This window comes from Lepidochelys kempii, chromosome 10, assembly GCF_965140265.1.
Source record: "Lepidochelys kempii isolate rLepKem1 chromosome 10, rLepKem1.hap2, whole genome shotgun sequence".
Taxonomy (NCBI): domain Eukaryota; kingdom Metazoa; phylum Chordata; order Testudines; family Cheloniidae; genus Lepidochelys; species Lepidochelys kempii.
The window spans coordinates 76,981,625-76,999,532 of NC_133265.1; the positions used below are offsets into that span (position 1 = coordinate 76,981,625).

Sequence of the window (17,908 nt, forward strand, 5' to 3'; positions counted from 1 at the left end):
TTGGTGCCAAAGCGAGTGGGCTTGAGAGACACCACTGCTCACTGCCTAAGGACACACTGGCAGGGCATCCAACTCGCAAAGAGGAAGTCAAGCCCGAAGAGCCCAGCAGAGCATGGATGATCATATGTTGAACATTGGCATAAAAGCGGCATCTCATGTTGGTGCCTCCAGTGGGCGGAGCTTATTTTCTGGGCAGAGTTTGGAAGAGTACCACCACCCTTCCCACACTCTATTTCAATTCCTGATGCCCCACCACAAGGCGGGGGGCGGGAAGAGATGGCCATGCCCTCGCACAGCTGAATTGCACTGGATGGGAGAAGCGAGCTTTTCCACTATTCCCATCCATAGCCTGCAGTAGCCAGGCACAAGCTGGTCAGCAGCCCCCAAAGCATAGAATGGGGCTGAGGATAGCTTCTCTCAGCCCTTCTGCACTCAGCACAGTTTCCTTCCACAGAAGCATGCTGAGCTGGGCCGTGCTCCAGCCCACTGCCTCTGAGTCTATGCTTCCAATTTTCTGAGGCTTTATAAACAATTTGCTTTGTAAACCCATCTTGGTATTTGTGGAAGTGCTGAAAAGGTCGAGATGTCAATAACATAAGACCTATACAACAGGATTGCGGCCATTTCAATCCCGCGCGTGGCACTTAGGATTCCTCCAGTGAGCAGCCAAAATGCAGGAGCTAAACAGACGAGATGACCCACTAGCTGTCCCTTCAAACACAACCAATCTGATGACGAGACGGGACAGGATCACATCCTAAAACATCTCCAGCTGTTCAGTGGCATGGTCTTATAGCTCAGGAATTCATCATAGCTCTTTAAACAAAACACATGACTAGGAAATTCTTGCAGTTGCTTTTGCTAAACAGAACCACATAGTTATTTCACAGGCAGTCTCAGAGCCACCCTCAGTGACGCTGTCTGATCGTAAACAACCGACACAGCTCTCCACAGCCCAGGACAATACAAATACTTGGAAAATGAACAATAGAAAGTTACTCCACCTGGCACTTGCCATGTACGCAGAGGTCAGTCTCATAAGGCCCACATGGAGTACCATCAAGAACCCGGTCTGCCACCAGCACAGGGGACTCCTTCCCCAGAGGAGAGCAGAAGAGTTCACAGGGCTTATCTGAAAAAAAAATACACAAGACCGGCAACTTCATTCAGCAGCAACCGCAGCATTTAGACAGAGCACCAGAATGTCTGATGGAACAAGATGCATGAATATAGTAATTATGTAACATGGACTCTACACAACAACACAGACAAGTACATATTTATCGATAACTATAAGCGGGCTCGGATTCTAACCGCCTCAGCTTTAAGGATGCTTGACCCATTGTTTCCATTCAAGCCCATCATTCTCCCACTCCAAGATGCACTGTTTATCTGAAGATGCAGAAAGGGGTAAAAAGCGAGAGGTATGGGAGACTTAAATCAGTGGCAATACTTGTCATTTTAGACCTGAATGAGTAACTTAACAAATTTCTCCTTCTCTTTCTGTCTTCTAGCTTTCCCTGCATAATTCCAATGAACAATCCTTGGTCTCTAGAATGGGTGCAAGCAGCCCATTGTGAACATTTCATTTACAAAATTCAAGCGGTGCAAGCTAGTTCTAAACGGACACATCGATCACGTGATTTGTTTCTCTTCTTGACTGAGTGTAACTCTTGAAGCCACGTTTCTAGTGAGAACATCTGTGTTCATAAATTTAAAACTCACTTTGCACAAATATTGGCTAAAATTTGCTTTCCTGCCAGCAAACTAGCTTGCTAGAAAGCAAACATATATTGCTGGAAAAGATTTGCATTATTTGCCCATTCTAGTAATAGGATATTATATCGTATATTTAGACATTTACTTTGGAAGGAACTGTGTGGAACTAGACGAATAATGGACTAAAAGGCTCAAAATATATAATTAACAGCAGGTGCCATGGCTCTTGGGAAACACACTGTATGTATTTGCAATATTCTCAGAGTAACAGAGCGAGCTGTTTCGATTTCCAGAACTCACTCCTGCTCTCTGCTGCACACGGACTGTGTCAAAGGGTATGTCTATACTGCAACCACTTGGTGCGACTGGACCTCGAGGTGGCACACCCGAGCTAGCTCGGATCCTGGAATAAGGAAGCTGCAGGGTGAGCTTTAGCCCAGGCTATGCTCACAAGCAATTATCTAGGGCTCCGGGTGGGTTTGTACAGCCAGGACTGAAGCCGGTGCTGCCCTAGTTTCACTGTTCTGGGACCCGAGCTAGCTAGATTAAAGCTAGCTTGGGTACATCAGTTCAGGCGGCCATCACAGCCTATGACTGCAGCACTGACATACCCAGAGAAAGAACCTACTGACTTGCTGATGTCGGCGTTGGCCTATACCAAAGTCCGCATCCTCCCCAGAGCTCGGTAGTGTTCAATTTACGAGACAGGAGGCCAGGTTCTCTGATACACTAAGGCCATTTGTATAGGTCCCTTCCTGCTCTAGATTCCCCTTGAATCAAGAACTTGCTTCTCTGCAGCCCATCTCTCTAGTATGTCTGAGCAGAGTTCTAATGCAATGGAGAATCAGGGCTGGCTAGAGGTTGGTTCAGGTCTGTCTCTATTCTAATGCTCAAGAAACCTTCACTGTGTGGAAGCCTGGAACCAGAAAGACATGGGAGAAGGTGGTTTGGAGTTTTTTATATGCGTAAACCAGACCTGTCAGCACTCCAAGAATGCCAAGCCAACCTGCGCCCTGCCCAGCAGTCTTGCTTTGGGGAGGCGTGTCCTATCAGTGCTCAAAGTCCTTGCCTTCCCCCCACTACCCTCTCAAATCAAAGCAAATTTCTCAATTGCAGGATTTTGACATCATTTTCTGCGAAAGCTGCACAAGGACTGGCCTGCATAAGGGAGTGCCAGTCTGGCTGTTCCTGGACAGCCTCTGCTCTGGCAGCTGTGAACAACTCCGAGTGACTCCTCTACCACGTGTCGGGAGATGTTTCTAATTCACAGCCTTAGCTCAAATGAGCCGTCCTCTCCATAGCGTATTAAGGTACGCCAGTGTACATTAGGAACCATACTGCAGGCAGAGGATCGGAGCATATGCTCCTCTGCACCTTTGTAAAGCAGAACCAACCCTGCTCAAGTCAGCTGAGACGCTTTTGGTTTTTTAGCTCCTCCCGCCTTAATTTGCCACCAGGCCCAAGAATGGCAATATCCCTCCCCTCTTGCTGAAGGCAGCTCCCTCAGGTGTTCGCCAGCACCTCTGGGAGTGCAGGTCAGAGAGGGGCTCTCCAATGCAGGGGGTTCTTCATGGAGCATCCAAAGCACCCACAGCCCCTGCTGGCCCAAAGAAGTGCCCTAGCTGATTTCTGGCTGCTCCTAAAGCCAGACTGATGTGGCAGCCACAGCAATAAGGGCAAGAGGAGAATAAAAAATGTTAGCTCCTCATGTGGCCTAAATGGGTCAAGTATCCTGATTATTATTCTGCAAATGCTCCCTAATAGAAGTCCTTGTCCCCTTGGGGAGAGCTGGGGTGCTGACTCCATCAAGGGAAACGGAACCCCTGAAAGGCGACGGCAGCCCTTTAAAAAACAAACCAAAAAAAACAGAGCACACCCTTCCTATTACTGTGTGATGAGAGCCGAGGAATTCACAAAGGATGGCAATGGCACTGTTATGAGTGGGGTAGTGATGATGGATTTCAGGGAAGTCGACAGCCAAAGCACGGGGACTATATATCTCAGAAGCAGCCTTGCCAGCGGAGCCTTTTTATTCAGGAACCTTTGAGAAGTGCCGAGTTGCAATTTCATAGGCTGCAATTACTCCCGGCATCTGTTATTTTGCTTCCTTGAAAAGAGCTTGTGAAATGTTCTAAACGGTTTATGGACGACGTCTGCTTCCGCGGAAGGAAAAACATAAGGATTTTTTTATATATATTTGCACTGTTGGGATAACAGAAGAACTCTTGAGCTATTTGCACTGTTAAAAAAACCTATATATATATATATATATATATATTCAAAAAAACTTAACAGTGCAAATAGCTCAAGAGCTCTTCTGTTATCCCGTTACCCCCAGTCAAATGGGAGACAGGTTGCCCTGTAGATGAGAGCGCTTCCCCCAGGGTTCTGCAGGAGGTCATGTGAGTGATTCAATGGGTGACATTTTCCCCTATGCATCAGCGTTCAAACTGTTCTCCAGCACAGCATCTAGGGTGCATCAGGGAGAGCCCAGCGTGGTATCTGGGTTGCACCAGGGTTCTAGGGTGCCGTCTGTTATAGGAAACATAAACCCGAGGATCTGACTGCAACAGCAACCGTTAGTCGGTGGATACTGGCACCCATGTCAGCTAACTGAGGCCAGGAAATAAAGTTCAGTCTCTCCCCCAGTGCTCTTGTGTGTCACCCCCATGATTACCAAACACCGGTGATCAACCGCACACAGCTCTTTCCACAAAGTTTTGCTATTTTCCTTCACTTTCTGTCCTAAGCGGCTTTGCAATGTCACCATGCCCAAAGTAAACCGGTGCTAGGTTCCACTCTGGAGTTGGTTGCCTCCACTGAGGGTAAAACCAGTTCCTGTCTCAACGGCTTGGAAAGCAATCTGTAATCTGTCCAGACGACTGTAACTGAGGTTTTCACTGCTTCTGCACATCAACTTCTTTTTTAAACTACAAATTAGGAAGGACTTTGGGCCGTGTTTATCTCCGCTATAACTTCATTGAAAGCAACACAGTTACACCACAGACCTCTTTGGCCCTATGCATTAAGCATGGTGTGAGTAAAAATGGCAAGGAATCCTGTGATTTGTACGTAGCATTGGATGTGGAGCTTCCTCAGAGAAGAAGTAGAGAGGAAGCAACCATACGTGATGTCAGTACATTAAATGAGCTTAAGAGCTAAGACCAATTCTAAGAGAAAACGTCCCGTCAGCCTGCAACGCTCACGAGGATGGGAGATTCACAGACAAGCCATTTGCAGAGAGACCAGGCCAACAGCAGAAGGGTTTGGACTGCATAATGCAGAGTAGCTGATGGGAATTGGATTATTCTGGATGGAAGAGGGAAATGGAAGTGGTGGGTGGCCAAGAAGGGTGGTAAAACCACACAGTGAAATTGTTAAGCAGGTTCTCACTTCTGCAAGAGACTAAAGGAGGCACGTTGTACGTGTATCCGAGCAGAAAGAAGCGAAGAACCAAGGCTGCTGGACCAATACTTTTAGCCTCCTGGGTGCCGAAATAATAATAATCAGGTGGACAAGCTCCTGGAGGGAACTGGGGTTGAGGAAATAGTCTAGTGGAGCCACTGAGAGGGATTTAAATAGGAAGCTCTGCAAACCAAACTACGAGAGGAAGTCAGGTGAAGAAAGGTACTTCTGGGGCTGAATTCTTTGAATGACTGTGATAGCTGAACCATTATCTGGACTAGGTCTAAGGCAAAAAGGTTCAAAACTGAATGAGTGTCTGAAAAATTGGTGTATACAAATGAATTGTTAGCTTTACTGGTACTGCAGTGCAGGTTGCGTATTTGCTAGTTTTTAGGAACAAACGAGGCCTATAAAAGTGGGATGGGCTCCATCTGCACAGACAGGGCATGCATATACTAGCAATGGGGAGCTCTGTTTGTGGGGGTGGTAGAGATTAAACTAGCAGACAAGGAAGGAGGAGACATCAAGGAGCCATACTGCAGCCAGCAAAAAGGAAGAAAGCTAAAATAAACAGAGAGGCGAGCAAGGCAGAGACAGTCTAAACCTGTACGGGAAGACTTTGGAACAGGAACTGAATACCTGGAGGGCGAACAGCTTTCAGCCCAGCAGTAACAAACCAAAGCAAAATTCCTAGGAGACCCTGGAGTTAACAAGTACAGGTGGAAGGAGATGTTTCTCTGAAACTTTTAGGTAGTGACAGAGTGACATCTGGGAATTTGTACCGAGCCCTGAGCAATGGAAAACATTATAGAAATGGGGAAGATACTGAACAGCAGTGACAGAGCAGAAGGAATGGGGACTGGAACATGTCCTACCTGTTTAGGAATGGTTTTAGTATCAAATCCAAGAGCAACTGAAGGAAAGAAACAGACAGACGCTAGAGGCCTGATCCAAGGCCCACTAGAGAATCCAAGTGATTTTATTGGGCACTGGATTTAGACCTCCAGGAATTAAGGTGAGAGAGTAGTTAATAAACAAAAACTCTCAAGGGCAGGAATAGAAGAACCAGGATAGGGCTAGAAGATGCACCGAAGTTAGACAAGTCGTTATAAGAGAAACTACTGAAGAGAATCACTTCTTACTCAAAGACGTGGGGATGCGCTTCAAGAATTCTTCCATAATCCCTGACTTGAAAAGTCCCTAACTAAGGCCCGATTCTGCAAAGTGCTGGGTGCTATTCAGGAGGATCTGCACCTCCTGCAAGATCAGGACTCCAAGTAGCCAGTACAGCTTTAGAACAGCATCTGCTATTCCCCTACTGATTAGAGGGTTTGCAATCCACTGTCACCTCTGCCCTCCTTAGGTTGCTTGATAGCTGGGCTGGGCAGTCACAGGTCTCATTTTCAAGTAGCGATACCCAGAAGTACCTCCCCCCCACAGCCCCATCAGTGGTGTTTTCCTTGCCTTCTTTTGTGAGAAGAGGGGACTTGCAATATGTTTCTGATGCACGACACTGTTAATATAATTAGGCAGCTTTCAGCTAGAAAAGGGTTTTAAAAATCAATTAATAAATGGGGGATCCAGATGAGACCTTCAAAAACATCAAGTGGAGTTGGTGCCCAAATCCCATAGAGTTTCAATTGTTCTGGGGCATCTAACTCAGTTAGAGTTACTGGAAAACTCCCGCCTAACTGAGTAATCATTTTCAAACAAACCCCATTGGGGCTGGGTGTGAGCATCTCTTACTTATACAAAAGAAATAAAGGGCAGAAATTTTATATTATTCACTATGGCCCAAATTAAGTCCTGGCGTAAATGTTTGCAGTTCCTTTGGAACTGCTGACACCAGAGCTGATTGTGGACCACGGCGAATAATACAGCACATTTCTGCAGACTTTTTTTTGCATAAGTAATTTCATGTGCTGGGATAACATGAAGGAAGTTTGCTGTTGTTGGCTTTGATGAGAAATGAGCCAAGACTGAAATATGTGAGCTGATGTCCAGTGTTAACCTTTTCTACCCACTGCAGGCGTCTCAGCTGTGCTGTGGGGCAGGCCTGGCTTTCAGCTGAGGGACTGCTATCATAGAAACAGCTCAGCAGCATTGCTTTCTGGGCAGGACAGGCCAACTTTGGCACAAACATCCCTTTTCCTGGTGGCACAGCAAGCAGTACTGGGGGACTCTAAGTGCTGGAGCACTGTGCATCAGACCTGATTTGTTGGGTGCTAACGTCTGAAGGGGACAGAAGGTGCCAGATGTGTAAGGGCACACAGCAGCTGAAGGTGTAATTTCCAGGTTGGATAGATGTATGCACACTAGCTTTGATCAAACTAGTGCACTATAAATAACAGCGTGGCTGTGGCCCAGGCTAGCCACCCAAGTACATACTCAGGGTCTCAGATAGGACTCTACTCGGGGCAAGCTGAGGCTACCCCTGCTATTTTTAGCATGCTAACTCGGTCAAAGCTAGCGCGAGCTGGAAATAAGGAGCTGCAGTACAGACATACACTCAGTGTTGATCAAAAACCCTGCTCTGCACCATTTCAGTATGGCCTTGAGAGGATCAGCTCACACGAGTGTGGCCTTGTACATTTATCAGCAGATGGTGATAAAAGGCACCTATTTCTCCAGAAACCAGCTTAGCGAATCTCATCTTTCATATAACCTAATCGTCTCAGAATGACTGTTTAAGTCCGCCCAAGCACGTATCGAGACTTTGCCAAGGAAAATTGTTTCAGAATAATGACAAACTTAAATACAAGTAGATGTACAAACATGCTGAGGTGGGCAAGGATTCATGCAAGTAACATCCCAACGTGAATCCTCCTTCTTGCTTTCAGTTCCCTATTTTGCTTCTGTTGCCTCATGTTAAAAATCATCAGAAAGCTCCAATTCCCATGGTACCTGCCTATTCAGATGGGGACATTTTAATTAGTTCCATAACCTCTCCCAGTCTCTCAAGTGCTGTGGTTACACCCCAAGGCTGCCTGTAGAACTGGCCTGCCCAACAGATCTTGTTGACAGGCTAAAAACAAGGGAGATAAGATGGTCATAAGAATCAGGAATTCCCTTTAACTGCCCTTCAGATCTACCGTCTGGGGATTACACCACAGCTGTCTCCGCTGACAAATGGGGGCCAGCAGGATCAATCGAGAAGGGCTGAAAAACCACGGGAAAAAAGTGGTGAGGAACTATATAGAAAATTGGTGAATTTACCATCAATGATGACAGCTGTCAAGAGGCTTTTCTTCTTGTTGGTATATCTGTCATGAGACTGGCATTGCTGGTCCCTGAAGCTAGGCACTCCTTTAGGGCAGGGTAAATTTTCACAAACTGTGTGTTCCACACTGGCTCCCCGGCAGTTCTTGCCTCCTGGCCCAGGGCTATAATGGGGAAGACAGACCAGTTATCAAGTGGGAGAGGCACAGGTAGTCACAGGTACATTGTTGCTTATCTTTCTCTGTCCAAGGCAACTAATCTAAGCTAATATATTGTGCCATTCCCCTCAGAGATCCCAACTGCACACTTACTTATGGTAGGCCAAATTCTGCCCTCAGATATTCAAATAGCTCCCACTGAAGACAACACAAGCTTTGAGAGCACACCTTTAGACAGAATTTAGCTCTATGCTTCACATCTAACGGACTCACCAGAAACAGCCATTTGGAAACCAGATTAAAGCAAGGTTCTTTGGAGATATGTGCTCTGTAGGCATAAATATAATGCTGCCCATACTGTATGTATTTTGGATGAGGTGTAAAACCAAGGTGCTGGTCCATTGTGGTCATTAATAGCCCACATGTAGACTGGTGGGGGAATGATCAGCCATACCCAAATCAATTCTCAGCCCATCCCTCAGTGTGATGCTTCACAGGGCTATCCACAATAGTGAGGCACCTCTCTACCACCTGCCCTTAATAAATAAAACATCTTAAACACAAAGGAGGATTTCTTGTTATAATACAGTCATTTATCACATCCTTTCTGAAGGATCATTTCCTTCTCTTTTAAGCACTTTTTCCCCTTGAGAAACAGGGAATTAAAAATATACAGCAAGAACAGTATGCATGGTGCTATGCTATGTGATCACAAAGAGAAGATACACTGAAATACAACAAATAGTTCTCTGTATTTTTTTCCCCCATCTCCACACTTCTCAGGACAGGTTTTCCCCCCATTCTCCCACCCCCATCTGGAACAAATGTAGCAATTTTTATTTTCAGCATAAAAGTATTCTTTTCTAATGTTTATTTCATCACTGAAAAAAAAATATTACGGGTGAGCCTGCCCTCAGTTCCTTCTCCAGCCAAACATCTCTGAAGGCCCTAAAGCCTTTGTGGCTTTGGGATAAACACTGATGAATGGATTGATTAAGGTGAAACTCTGATAGAGCCTTAGGTAAGAATTTAGGGTGGGGATGAAAAGAGACCTTGTTCTTAAAGAACACTATAAAGGGGGGCGGAATCTGCCACCAAGGCTCCAATCTCCCCAGCGCTACAGGCTGATGTGATGTGGACCAAAAAATCCATTTTTACGGATAAATGCAACAGAAAACAGGCTGCCATTCATTCAAATGGAGGTATCAAAAGTAAGAGTACCAGGCTGAAGTTGCAGTTCAGGGCAGGATTTCTCATCTGTGGACAGAGAATCCCCAACCCCTTAATAACCACGGACAATACCAAATAAGCAAATATGGAGAATCTTTCTACTGGAGGATTGTGGCCAAATGGACCTTAATCAAACTAAATGATAACCCTAATTTCTTTAGATCCAACACATAATCCAGGATGATTGAGAGTGGCACCAGATCAAGCAGGAGGCAGTGACAACAATGCCAATGGAAGAATCTCTTCCATTTCTGCAGGTAAGTAGTGCAGACTGATCTCTTTCTACTTTTCAGTAACACCTGTTGTACTTCTAAAGAGCAGGAGAAATGTAACCCCATAAACCATCTAGGAGCCATGCCCTGAGATGAAAAACTGCTAGGTTGGGATGAAGCACCCGACCAGCATCCTGTGACAGGAGATGAGGAATGGTCGGGAGCTCAAACAACGGTTGGACAACTAGGTGAAGCAGGTAAGGATACCAAACTTGTCTCGGCCAGGTCAGCACTATAAGGATAATTCTGACTCTGTCATGTCCGATCTTGTTAATCTCCCTTTGTATCAGCGGTCTTGGAGAAACACATAGAACAGACCCTTTTTCCAAGATAGAAGGAAGGTGTCTCTTCAAGAGTGCTGGCCCAGACCTGCTCTTGAACCGAAAAGGGGACACTTCCTATTCCTGGAGATAGCAAAGAGATCCACCTAGGGCAGTCCCCACTTTAGGAATATACTGTGGAGAATTTAGGTGCCTAGCTCCCACTCATAATCCTGGGAGAAGTTTCTGCTGAGCACATTGGCTGTGGTGTTCTGTATGCCTGGGAGGTAGACTGCTGAAATTTGGATCTGATGAGCTATGAAACAATTCCATAGTTTCATGGCTTTGTAGCACAGGACACATGAGAGGGAGCAGATGTGCTCGGACTGACTCAGAATTGTTCTGAGAAGACTTGTGTCTGGAGCTTTAAATTCTTTAAACTATACTGGGTGCTGCAGACACTCAGACCTGGTGTCTAGAAACACGAAGCAGAGTTTCCTACTTCAGGAATCTCACTTTCACAAAGTAACTGGGTTTCAGCAAACTCTATTCTGTAAAGTAACAGAGAAAAAGAGTGTGAGTGTGTGTGTGTGAGAGTGTGTGTGTGAGAGAGAGAGAACTTATAGCAGTAGTAAGCCAGACACAGCAGGCCATGTATTTACTGTACTCTTAACAGTGGTTCTGGCTTTAATCTTAAGATTTCATTAACACGTGAGACACTTTTTTATGAATTTGCTGCTAGGAATTTAAAGCCAGCAGCCCTTATTATGGGCATTATAATATAGTAAGGACTAGATCCACTAGAGTACTGAGCACCTCCTAGGCTTCCCCAAATCCAAATGAAGCGAGTGGGGGTTGAAGGAGGTTATCACCTTGCAGAATTAGGGACTAAGACAAGCATGCTGTATGGCTGAATGTAACTGGCGGCATGGGCCTGCCTCTCTAATTATGGAATAAAATGGATGTGCCTCCCACAATGGAGTGGCTCCTATATCAACAGGTGTCTCCGAAGCATGCATCAGGGGAGGAAAGCATGGGTGAGCTTTGGTTTTGGATGCATATTAAATATATTTTATTGTATATGTAATGTACAGTTTATAACATATGCAAAACTCTCTCTCCACGCAAGCACATATAGGGATTGTGCCATAATCACACCATACGTCTATGCAGATATACACATATATATATCTGCGTATGTACACATATTTATATTTATATAGGAGGCCCAATCACTTTTTCAAAATTAGAGAGTTAGGAATATCCAACTGAACATTGCTCAGGGCCTGATTTTGGATACAACATACAAAATTATATCCTACACACAAAATGTACATACCCACACATATTTCAAAGACTGCTTTTTAATATAGACTCTCTGCCATGGTGACTTATCGGCAACATCACAGTGATGCCAGGTAAGAGCCACAAATCAACTTTGAGAATGAAACCTGGATCTGGATCCAAATTTTGTTAGTTCAGCCCATCTCTAATAAAACTCTTTGGAGCGAGCTGTAGCTCACGAAAGCTTATGCTCTAATAAATTGGTTAGTCTCTAAGGTGCCACAAGTCCTCCTTTTCTTTTTGCGAATACAGACTAACACGGCTGTTACTCTGAAACCTGTCTTTGGAGCTTGAGTCTGGGTTCACAACTTTCTCAGGTCATTACAAGACATCAGTAGGCTAAGAAAGGTGAAATTCGAACCACAATGGGGATTTTAAAGATGCTTTCAAAAAAATATTACATAGTTACAAAGTAACACTTGTCGCTGAGAACACAAAGGTTACCTAGTCTAATCTAATCTAGTCTGATCTACCTGTATACAGAACTAATGTGTCTTACCTACATACTGTTGGCAAATCATACAAAACGCAGGTTCTGAAATGAAAATCTGTCTTCTATCTTGTATCTGTTAAACAGCATTGTGTTTGGTTTAACAACCTGGAACTACCTTCCTACCTGAACTCGTTCTAAAAAATATGTCTATATAGGGGGCTCACAAACCACAGTAATGGGGCTAGACAGAACCCATGTTTGTTTACGTGCTGAGGTTTGTGTTCCTGAGGAGGTAGGAAATACAGTATCCAGGTATATATAATTCAGAAACTCATGTCCTTTATATAAAACTGAATTATGCTCGGATTCTAAAAATACAACTCCATTGGCATATGCACACAGGGGGTTTTCACTGCTGAACATAAAAAACAAAAGAAACTAACAAAAAACACAAAAAAACCCCAGCGATGATCGTACAGTCATATCCCTTCCTGTTTCTCTGCAAATTATTTTCATGTGTTTGCTGATTGCTTCCCTTTCTGTGCTTATCACAGTTTGTGACACTGTAGCCATGACATTTCCACCTCTCCAGACAGATTTTGTGCAGCCCTTCTAACTGGCCAGGGGAAGGGAGGGTCCAGCTGCTCTAGGGGCTGAAGGGGCCCAAGGTGTAATTTAGACAGCCTTAGGGGCCAGTCAAAGTTACAATAGCAGGGCTGTCATATGGGCTGTGGGACTGCCATACAGGCTTCAGCACTGTATGCTATGAACCCATTCTGCCGTGCCCCTCCGGCCCCCAACACACCTACACCAGACCTTGATGGCCAGCCTCATGGCGGTCTTCCATAGTACCTGAACCAAGGGAATTCTCCCCCAGCTGGAACTGGGGATTTTAGGACTCCGTTATGCCACTCCACCCTTTTAGGCGGCATAAAGGGGCTGGGGCAGAGATAAAGATCACTCCCTGACTCTAATTCAGCATTGGTTTTTGATCCCCCCGCTCTTCCACACAAAGGCACTCCAAGCTTTGGGCAAGAATGGAAGACAGCAGAGCTCTAAAATTAGAACGTGCAGCCTGGGTAACAATGCCCTACCATGCAACCAGTCGTAGGTAATTCCTGCAGACAGTCACACAAACTGTAGAAGTCAAAAGCCAAATCAAGCAAGTAAAGCAACTGGTTTAAAAAATACTGTGTCCCCCACTGGCTCAAATGTCAGCTGGCAGGAACACACACACACACACAAACAAATAAATCTCCTAGCCAATATTTTTGGACAGCAAATAAACCAGCTGCAGAAGACCACGGGATGCAGCCAGGAATATAAAGTGACAGAAGATCACATGTGTGTTCCCCACCAAGAATGTATATGAGCAAAAGAATTTTAAAATCAACATGCAATCTCGGAGGCTGCAAACCCTGTAATTTAATGAGTGAGACAATGAATGGATTTAGGTTTCGTCAGCAGTACGGTTAAGGAGAGTTTCAAGCCAGCTTCAGCTGATAACAAAGAAGCCACACCGGTCTCTCGTAGAATAAAAAGGTAGAAAGTAAAATCAAGCCTGGGCTTTACAGAAATGCAATCGCAGCTCAGCAGCGTTTCTCTGAAGTGATTGTTGTGCTGTCCACAGTTTCAGGTTTAATTTAAAAAAAATATCAGTCTCTAGCTCTCCTGGTTGTGAAGAAGCCCTCCAACATAGGAACAGAATTGACTCTGCAGAGTGCTTTCAACAATAGCTATGCCAACTGCCCCACCCATCTCAGTGAGAGGTTATGATTCAGATGCCGAGCAGTGATCATTTGGACGGCAACACTGTTCATTGTTTTATCCCTCATACAAGGAAGGAGAGGGAGGGTCACAGATCTGCACCACATCCCCTAGATCAGTCGTTTTCAAACTTTTTTTCCTGGGGACCCAGTTGAAGAAAATTGTTGATGTCCGCGACCCAACGGAGCTGGGGATGAGGGATTCAGGGTATGGGAGGGGGCTCTGAGGTGCGGGAGGGGTCAGGGCTCTGGACTGGGAGTGCAGGCTCTGGGGTGGGGCCAGGGATGAGGGGTTTGGGGTGCAGGAAGGAGTTCCAGGTTGGGGGGGAGGCTCAGGGCTGGGGCAGGGGGTTGGAGTGCGGGAGGGGGTCAGGGCTCTGGGCTGGGGATCAGGGGTTTGGAGTGCAGGAAGGGCTCCAGGTTTGGGGGGCAGCTCAGGGCTCTGGGGTGGGCCCAGGGATAAGGGGTTTGGGGTGCAGGGAGGAGTTCTGGGTTGGGGGAGGCTCAGGGGTGGGGCAGGGGATTGAGGCACAGGCATGGACTTACCTTTGGCAGCTCCCGGTCAGCGGTGCAGCCAGGGTGCACCGCTGACCGTGCTGCACCCTGGAAGCGGCCAGCAGCAGGTCTGGCTCCTAGGCAGAGGCACGCAAGTGTCTCCACGTGACTCTTGCCCGCAGGCGCCCCCCCCAAGCTCCCATTGGCCGGAGCCAGTGCCCAGGGCAGGGGCAGGGCATAGAGCCCTATGGGCCTCCCGCCTAGGAGCTGGACCTGCTGCTGGCCACTTCCGGGGCACAGTGCGGAGTCAGAAAAGGTAGGCACTAGCCTGCCTTAGCCGGGCAGCATGCTGACAGGACTTTTAACGTCCCAGTCGGCGGTGCTGACTAGAGCAAGGCGACCCAGCGCCTTACATGCTGTGATCCAGTACTGGGTTGCAACCCACAGATTGAAAACACTGCTCTAGATGATGACTCATTCTGGTCCCACAAGTGGCTGGTGTTTAGGAGATGTCATCACTTATTTATCTTCCTGATTCAAACAGGTGGCAAGCCCAAGGACCAGCCATGGAGATATTCAAACCCCACTGAGTGGAGCCACGCAGCACCTACCATCATATTATGAATATCTGTCCCTCGCCCAATCTGAGTCCTGCATTCAGAAACCTCAAGGCACTTTACAAAGGGGGCTAAGGATCACTATGACCATTTTATAGATGGGGGAACAGACATTCGTCCCTCCCCTCAGCCCATCCAATCTCCACTCCTCTCCCAGCAGAGACCCTGGTCTGTGTGGAGAGGTCTCTGCACAGTCTGGTGCTGGGACACCAGCTCAGCCCTGACCCAGCCTGGGCACTGATCAAGAGGAAATACAGTTTCATTTTCATTCCAATCAGCATCTCATTTCACGTTATGTCTGTGTTTGACTTGGGGCAGTAGGACGCCGGAGATGGTCCCCACTGCCCTTGGGTTTAGCTGCCCACCCCAGGCCTGACCCCTTTTTGCCACCCTGGCAGCAACGTTTCCCAACATACCGCGCGTTAAAGCATCCTGAGGACAAGACGACTTACGGGGGATTGTCGCATTTCCGCTGTCTGAATCGGGCACCGGTGCCACACGTCCTGCTGCACATGCTCCACTGACTCCACGTGCTCCAGTCTCCATCAACGTGCTCAGGAATGGGAGTTTTACTGACGCATTCCCCAGCTCGGCACCACTGAAACACAATGAGGTTAGCACAGCACAGGCAAAGGCCCCTGATCCCACAGACACTTGTGCATGGAGTTAATAAGAGGATTCCCAAGCATACAATCACGCATGTGTGCAAGTGTTTGGAGCTTCAGAACTAAGGAAAGCAGGACATGTTTTGGTTACGGCTGGAAAAAAGGGAGAGACATGTGGAAAACTGAGCTTTGTCTTCAACCAATGTAAACCAAAAGGGTTTACAGTGACTGCAGGATGGAGCCCTCTGTTGTAACTTGCACAATAACACAGACGATTACCTCAGTAATTCATAGATTAATAGATTCCAAGACCAGCAGGGACCACTGGATCATTTAGTCTGACCTCTTCTATAATAGGCCATAGAACAGTGGTTCTCAACCCATTTGCCATTGTGGGCCACATATGCAGATCCCTGTGTGTTATGTGGGCTGCACCCACACAGTACATATATTACCTGTATGGCCCGGAGGATGTTCCATGGGCTGCAGCTGTGTGCTGATTGGGCTCCAAGCGGCCTACAGATTGAGAACCACTGCCACAGAACTTCCTCAAAATAATTCCTAGAGCAGATCATTTAGAAAAACATCCAATCTTGTGATGGAGAACCCACCATGACCTTTGCTTAATGTTTAATTAGCCGCCCCTTATTTTCAGTCTGAATTTGTCTAGCTTCAACTTCCAGTCATTGGATCAGGTTATACCTTTCTCTGCTAGACTGAAGAGCCCACTGTTAAGTATTTGTCCTTATAGACTGTAATAAAGTCATCCCTCAACCTTCTTGTTGTTCGGCTAATTATGTAGAGCTGCTTGAGTCTATCAGTTTAAGGCAGGTTTTCTAATCCTTTAATCATCCTTGTAGTTCTTCTCTGAACCTTCTCCAATTTATCAACATCCTTCTTGAATTGTGGACACCAGAACAGGGCACTGTATTTCAGCTGTAGTCACACTAGTGCCAAAACCAGAGATGAAATAGCTTCTATACTCCTATTTGAGATTTTTCTGTTTATGCATCCTTATGCAAAGATCTCATTGGGCCTTTTGGCTGCAGCATCAGATTGGGAGCTCATAGTCAGCTGATTATCTACCACTACCCCCACGTGTTTCTTCAGAGTTAGCTTCTCCCAGGATACAGTCCCCCATTGTGTATCAGCTACAGTCTGTTCCTACATGAATACATTTACATTTAGCTGTATTAAAATGCATTCTGTTTGCTTGCTCCCAATTTACCAAGATATCGAGATCACTCTTTATCAGTAACCTGTCCTCTTCATCATTTACCTCTCCCCTAATTGTTGTGTCATCTGCATACTATCAGCTGTAAACTTCATTCAGGTACTAGAACTTAATCTTCACTCCCTGAAGAAAGTGGGTTCAAGAAATTGTAACCAAACACAACACCTTCATTACAATGGTTCCTACTGCACATACATCATCATCACTCAGTTACACTCCTATATAACCTGAGTGATTCCAACAGGATTGCATTGGGTTGTAATTAAGGGCTGAATTTGGTCCACTTTCCCGATCCATCTGGGATGTAATACAATAAATATTGCTAAGCAAGCCACGTAAAGTGTACACAATTAAGAAACATTTGGAGCTAATGTATTCAGCAAAAGCACACAGGCTAAAATTCTTTCCACCACGTGCACTCAACAGTAAGTACCAAAGAATTTTTAATTGATTTATGTATCTTTCATATGCAACCAGAAAAAAGGTACATAGTTTCCAGCTTTAGCAACAACTCCCTAAATTACTCTCCTTTAACATACAGCATACGGTGAAATTTCAAGTCTAAAATCTACTGACAGTTAATGAAGTCAAGTTTTTGGGTAATGACTGACATGCAATAGAGACCTGCTAATACAGGTGTTTATTTTCTTTTCCATTAACCATTTTCTCCACCACTCTGAGCTGTGGAAAGTCCAAATATGCACTAGCCACCTGGCTCACTAAACCAAGAAATATTCCTAGGCAGAGATCTTAAAGAAAAGAAACCTAACTGAATTGGAACTCATTATGAGCTACCCTATGTAATCGCATAATTGTATTGGCATTACTCTTGCCCTTCCTCCTCCTCCCACAAACTGTCTATTTAAACCTACCTGTTACCTCATATCTCAAGTTTAGGGCCAGATTGTGCTGCTCTAACTCACACTGAAAAGTAATGTACTCCTCAAAGAGTCCCACTGAAATGAATGGAACTGAAGAGCATCTTACTACACGACGAGTTACAGGTGGCCCTTAGACTGTACATTCGTCAGGGCAGGGACTACCTTTTCTTCTATATTTGTACATAGCACACTGGGGCCTTGATTTCTGTTGGGATCTCCAGAGGCTACTGCAATATGCATCAAAGAAAAGAAAAAGAATTTAATGCCATT

At 45.7% G+C, this 17,908-nt stretch overlaps 1 protein-coding gene across 4 annotated transcripts in view; it reads right to left on the reverse strand.

Annotated features, from left to right (window-relative positions):
• ADAMTS17 (ADAM metallopeptidase with thrombospondin type 1 motif 17) overlaps positions 1-17,908 on the reverse strand; it is a 256,604-nt gene that overhangs the window by 101,363 nt on the left and 137,333 nt on the right. For all 4 annotated transcript variants that reach the window (XM_073304276.1, XM_073304275.1, XM_073304274.1 and 1 more), the window contains exons 12-14: positions 15,371-15,516; positions 8,341-8,507; positions 1,005-1,132 (exon numbers count right to left, since the gene is read on the reverse strand). In XM_073304276.1, coding sequence (XP_073160377.1) covers positions 1,005-1,132; positions 8,341-8,507; positions 15,371-15,516 — 441 coding nt within the window. The remainder of the gene's footprint in view (positions 1-1,004; positions 1,133-8,340; positions 8,508-15,370; positions 15,517-17,908) is intronic.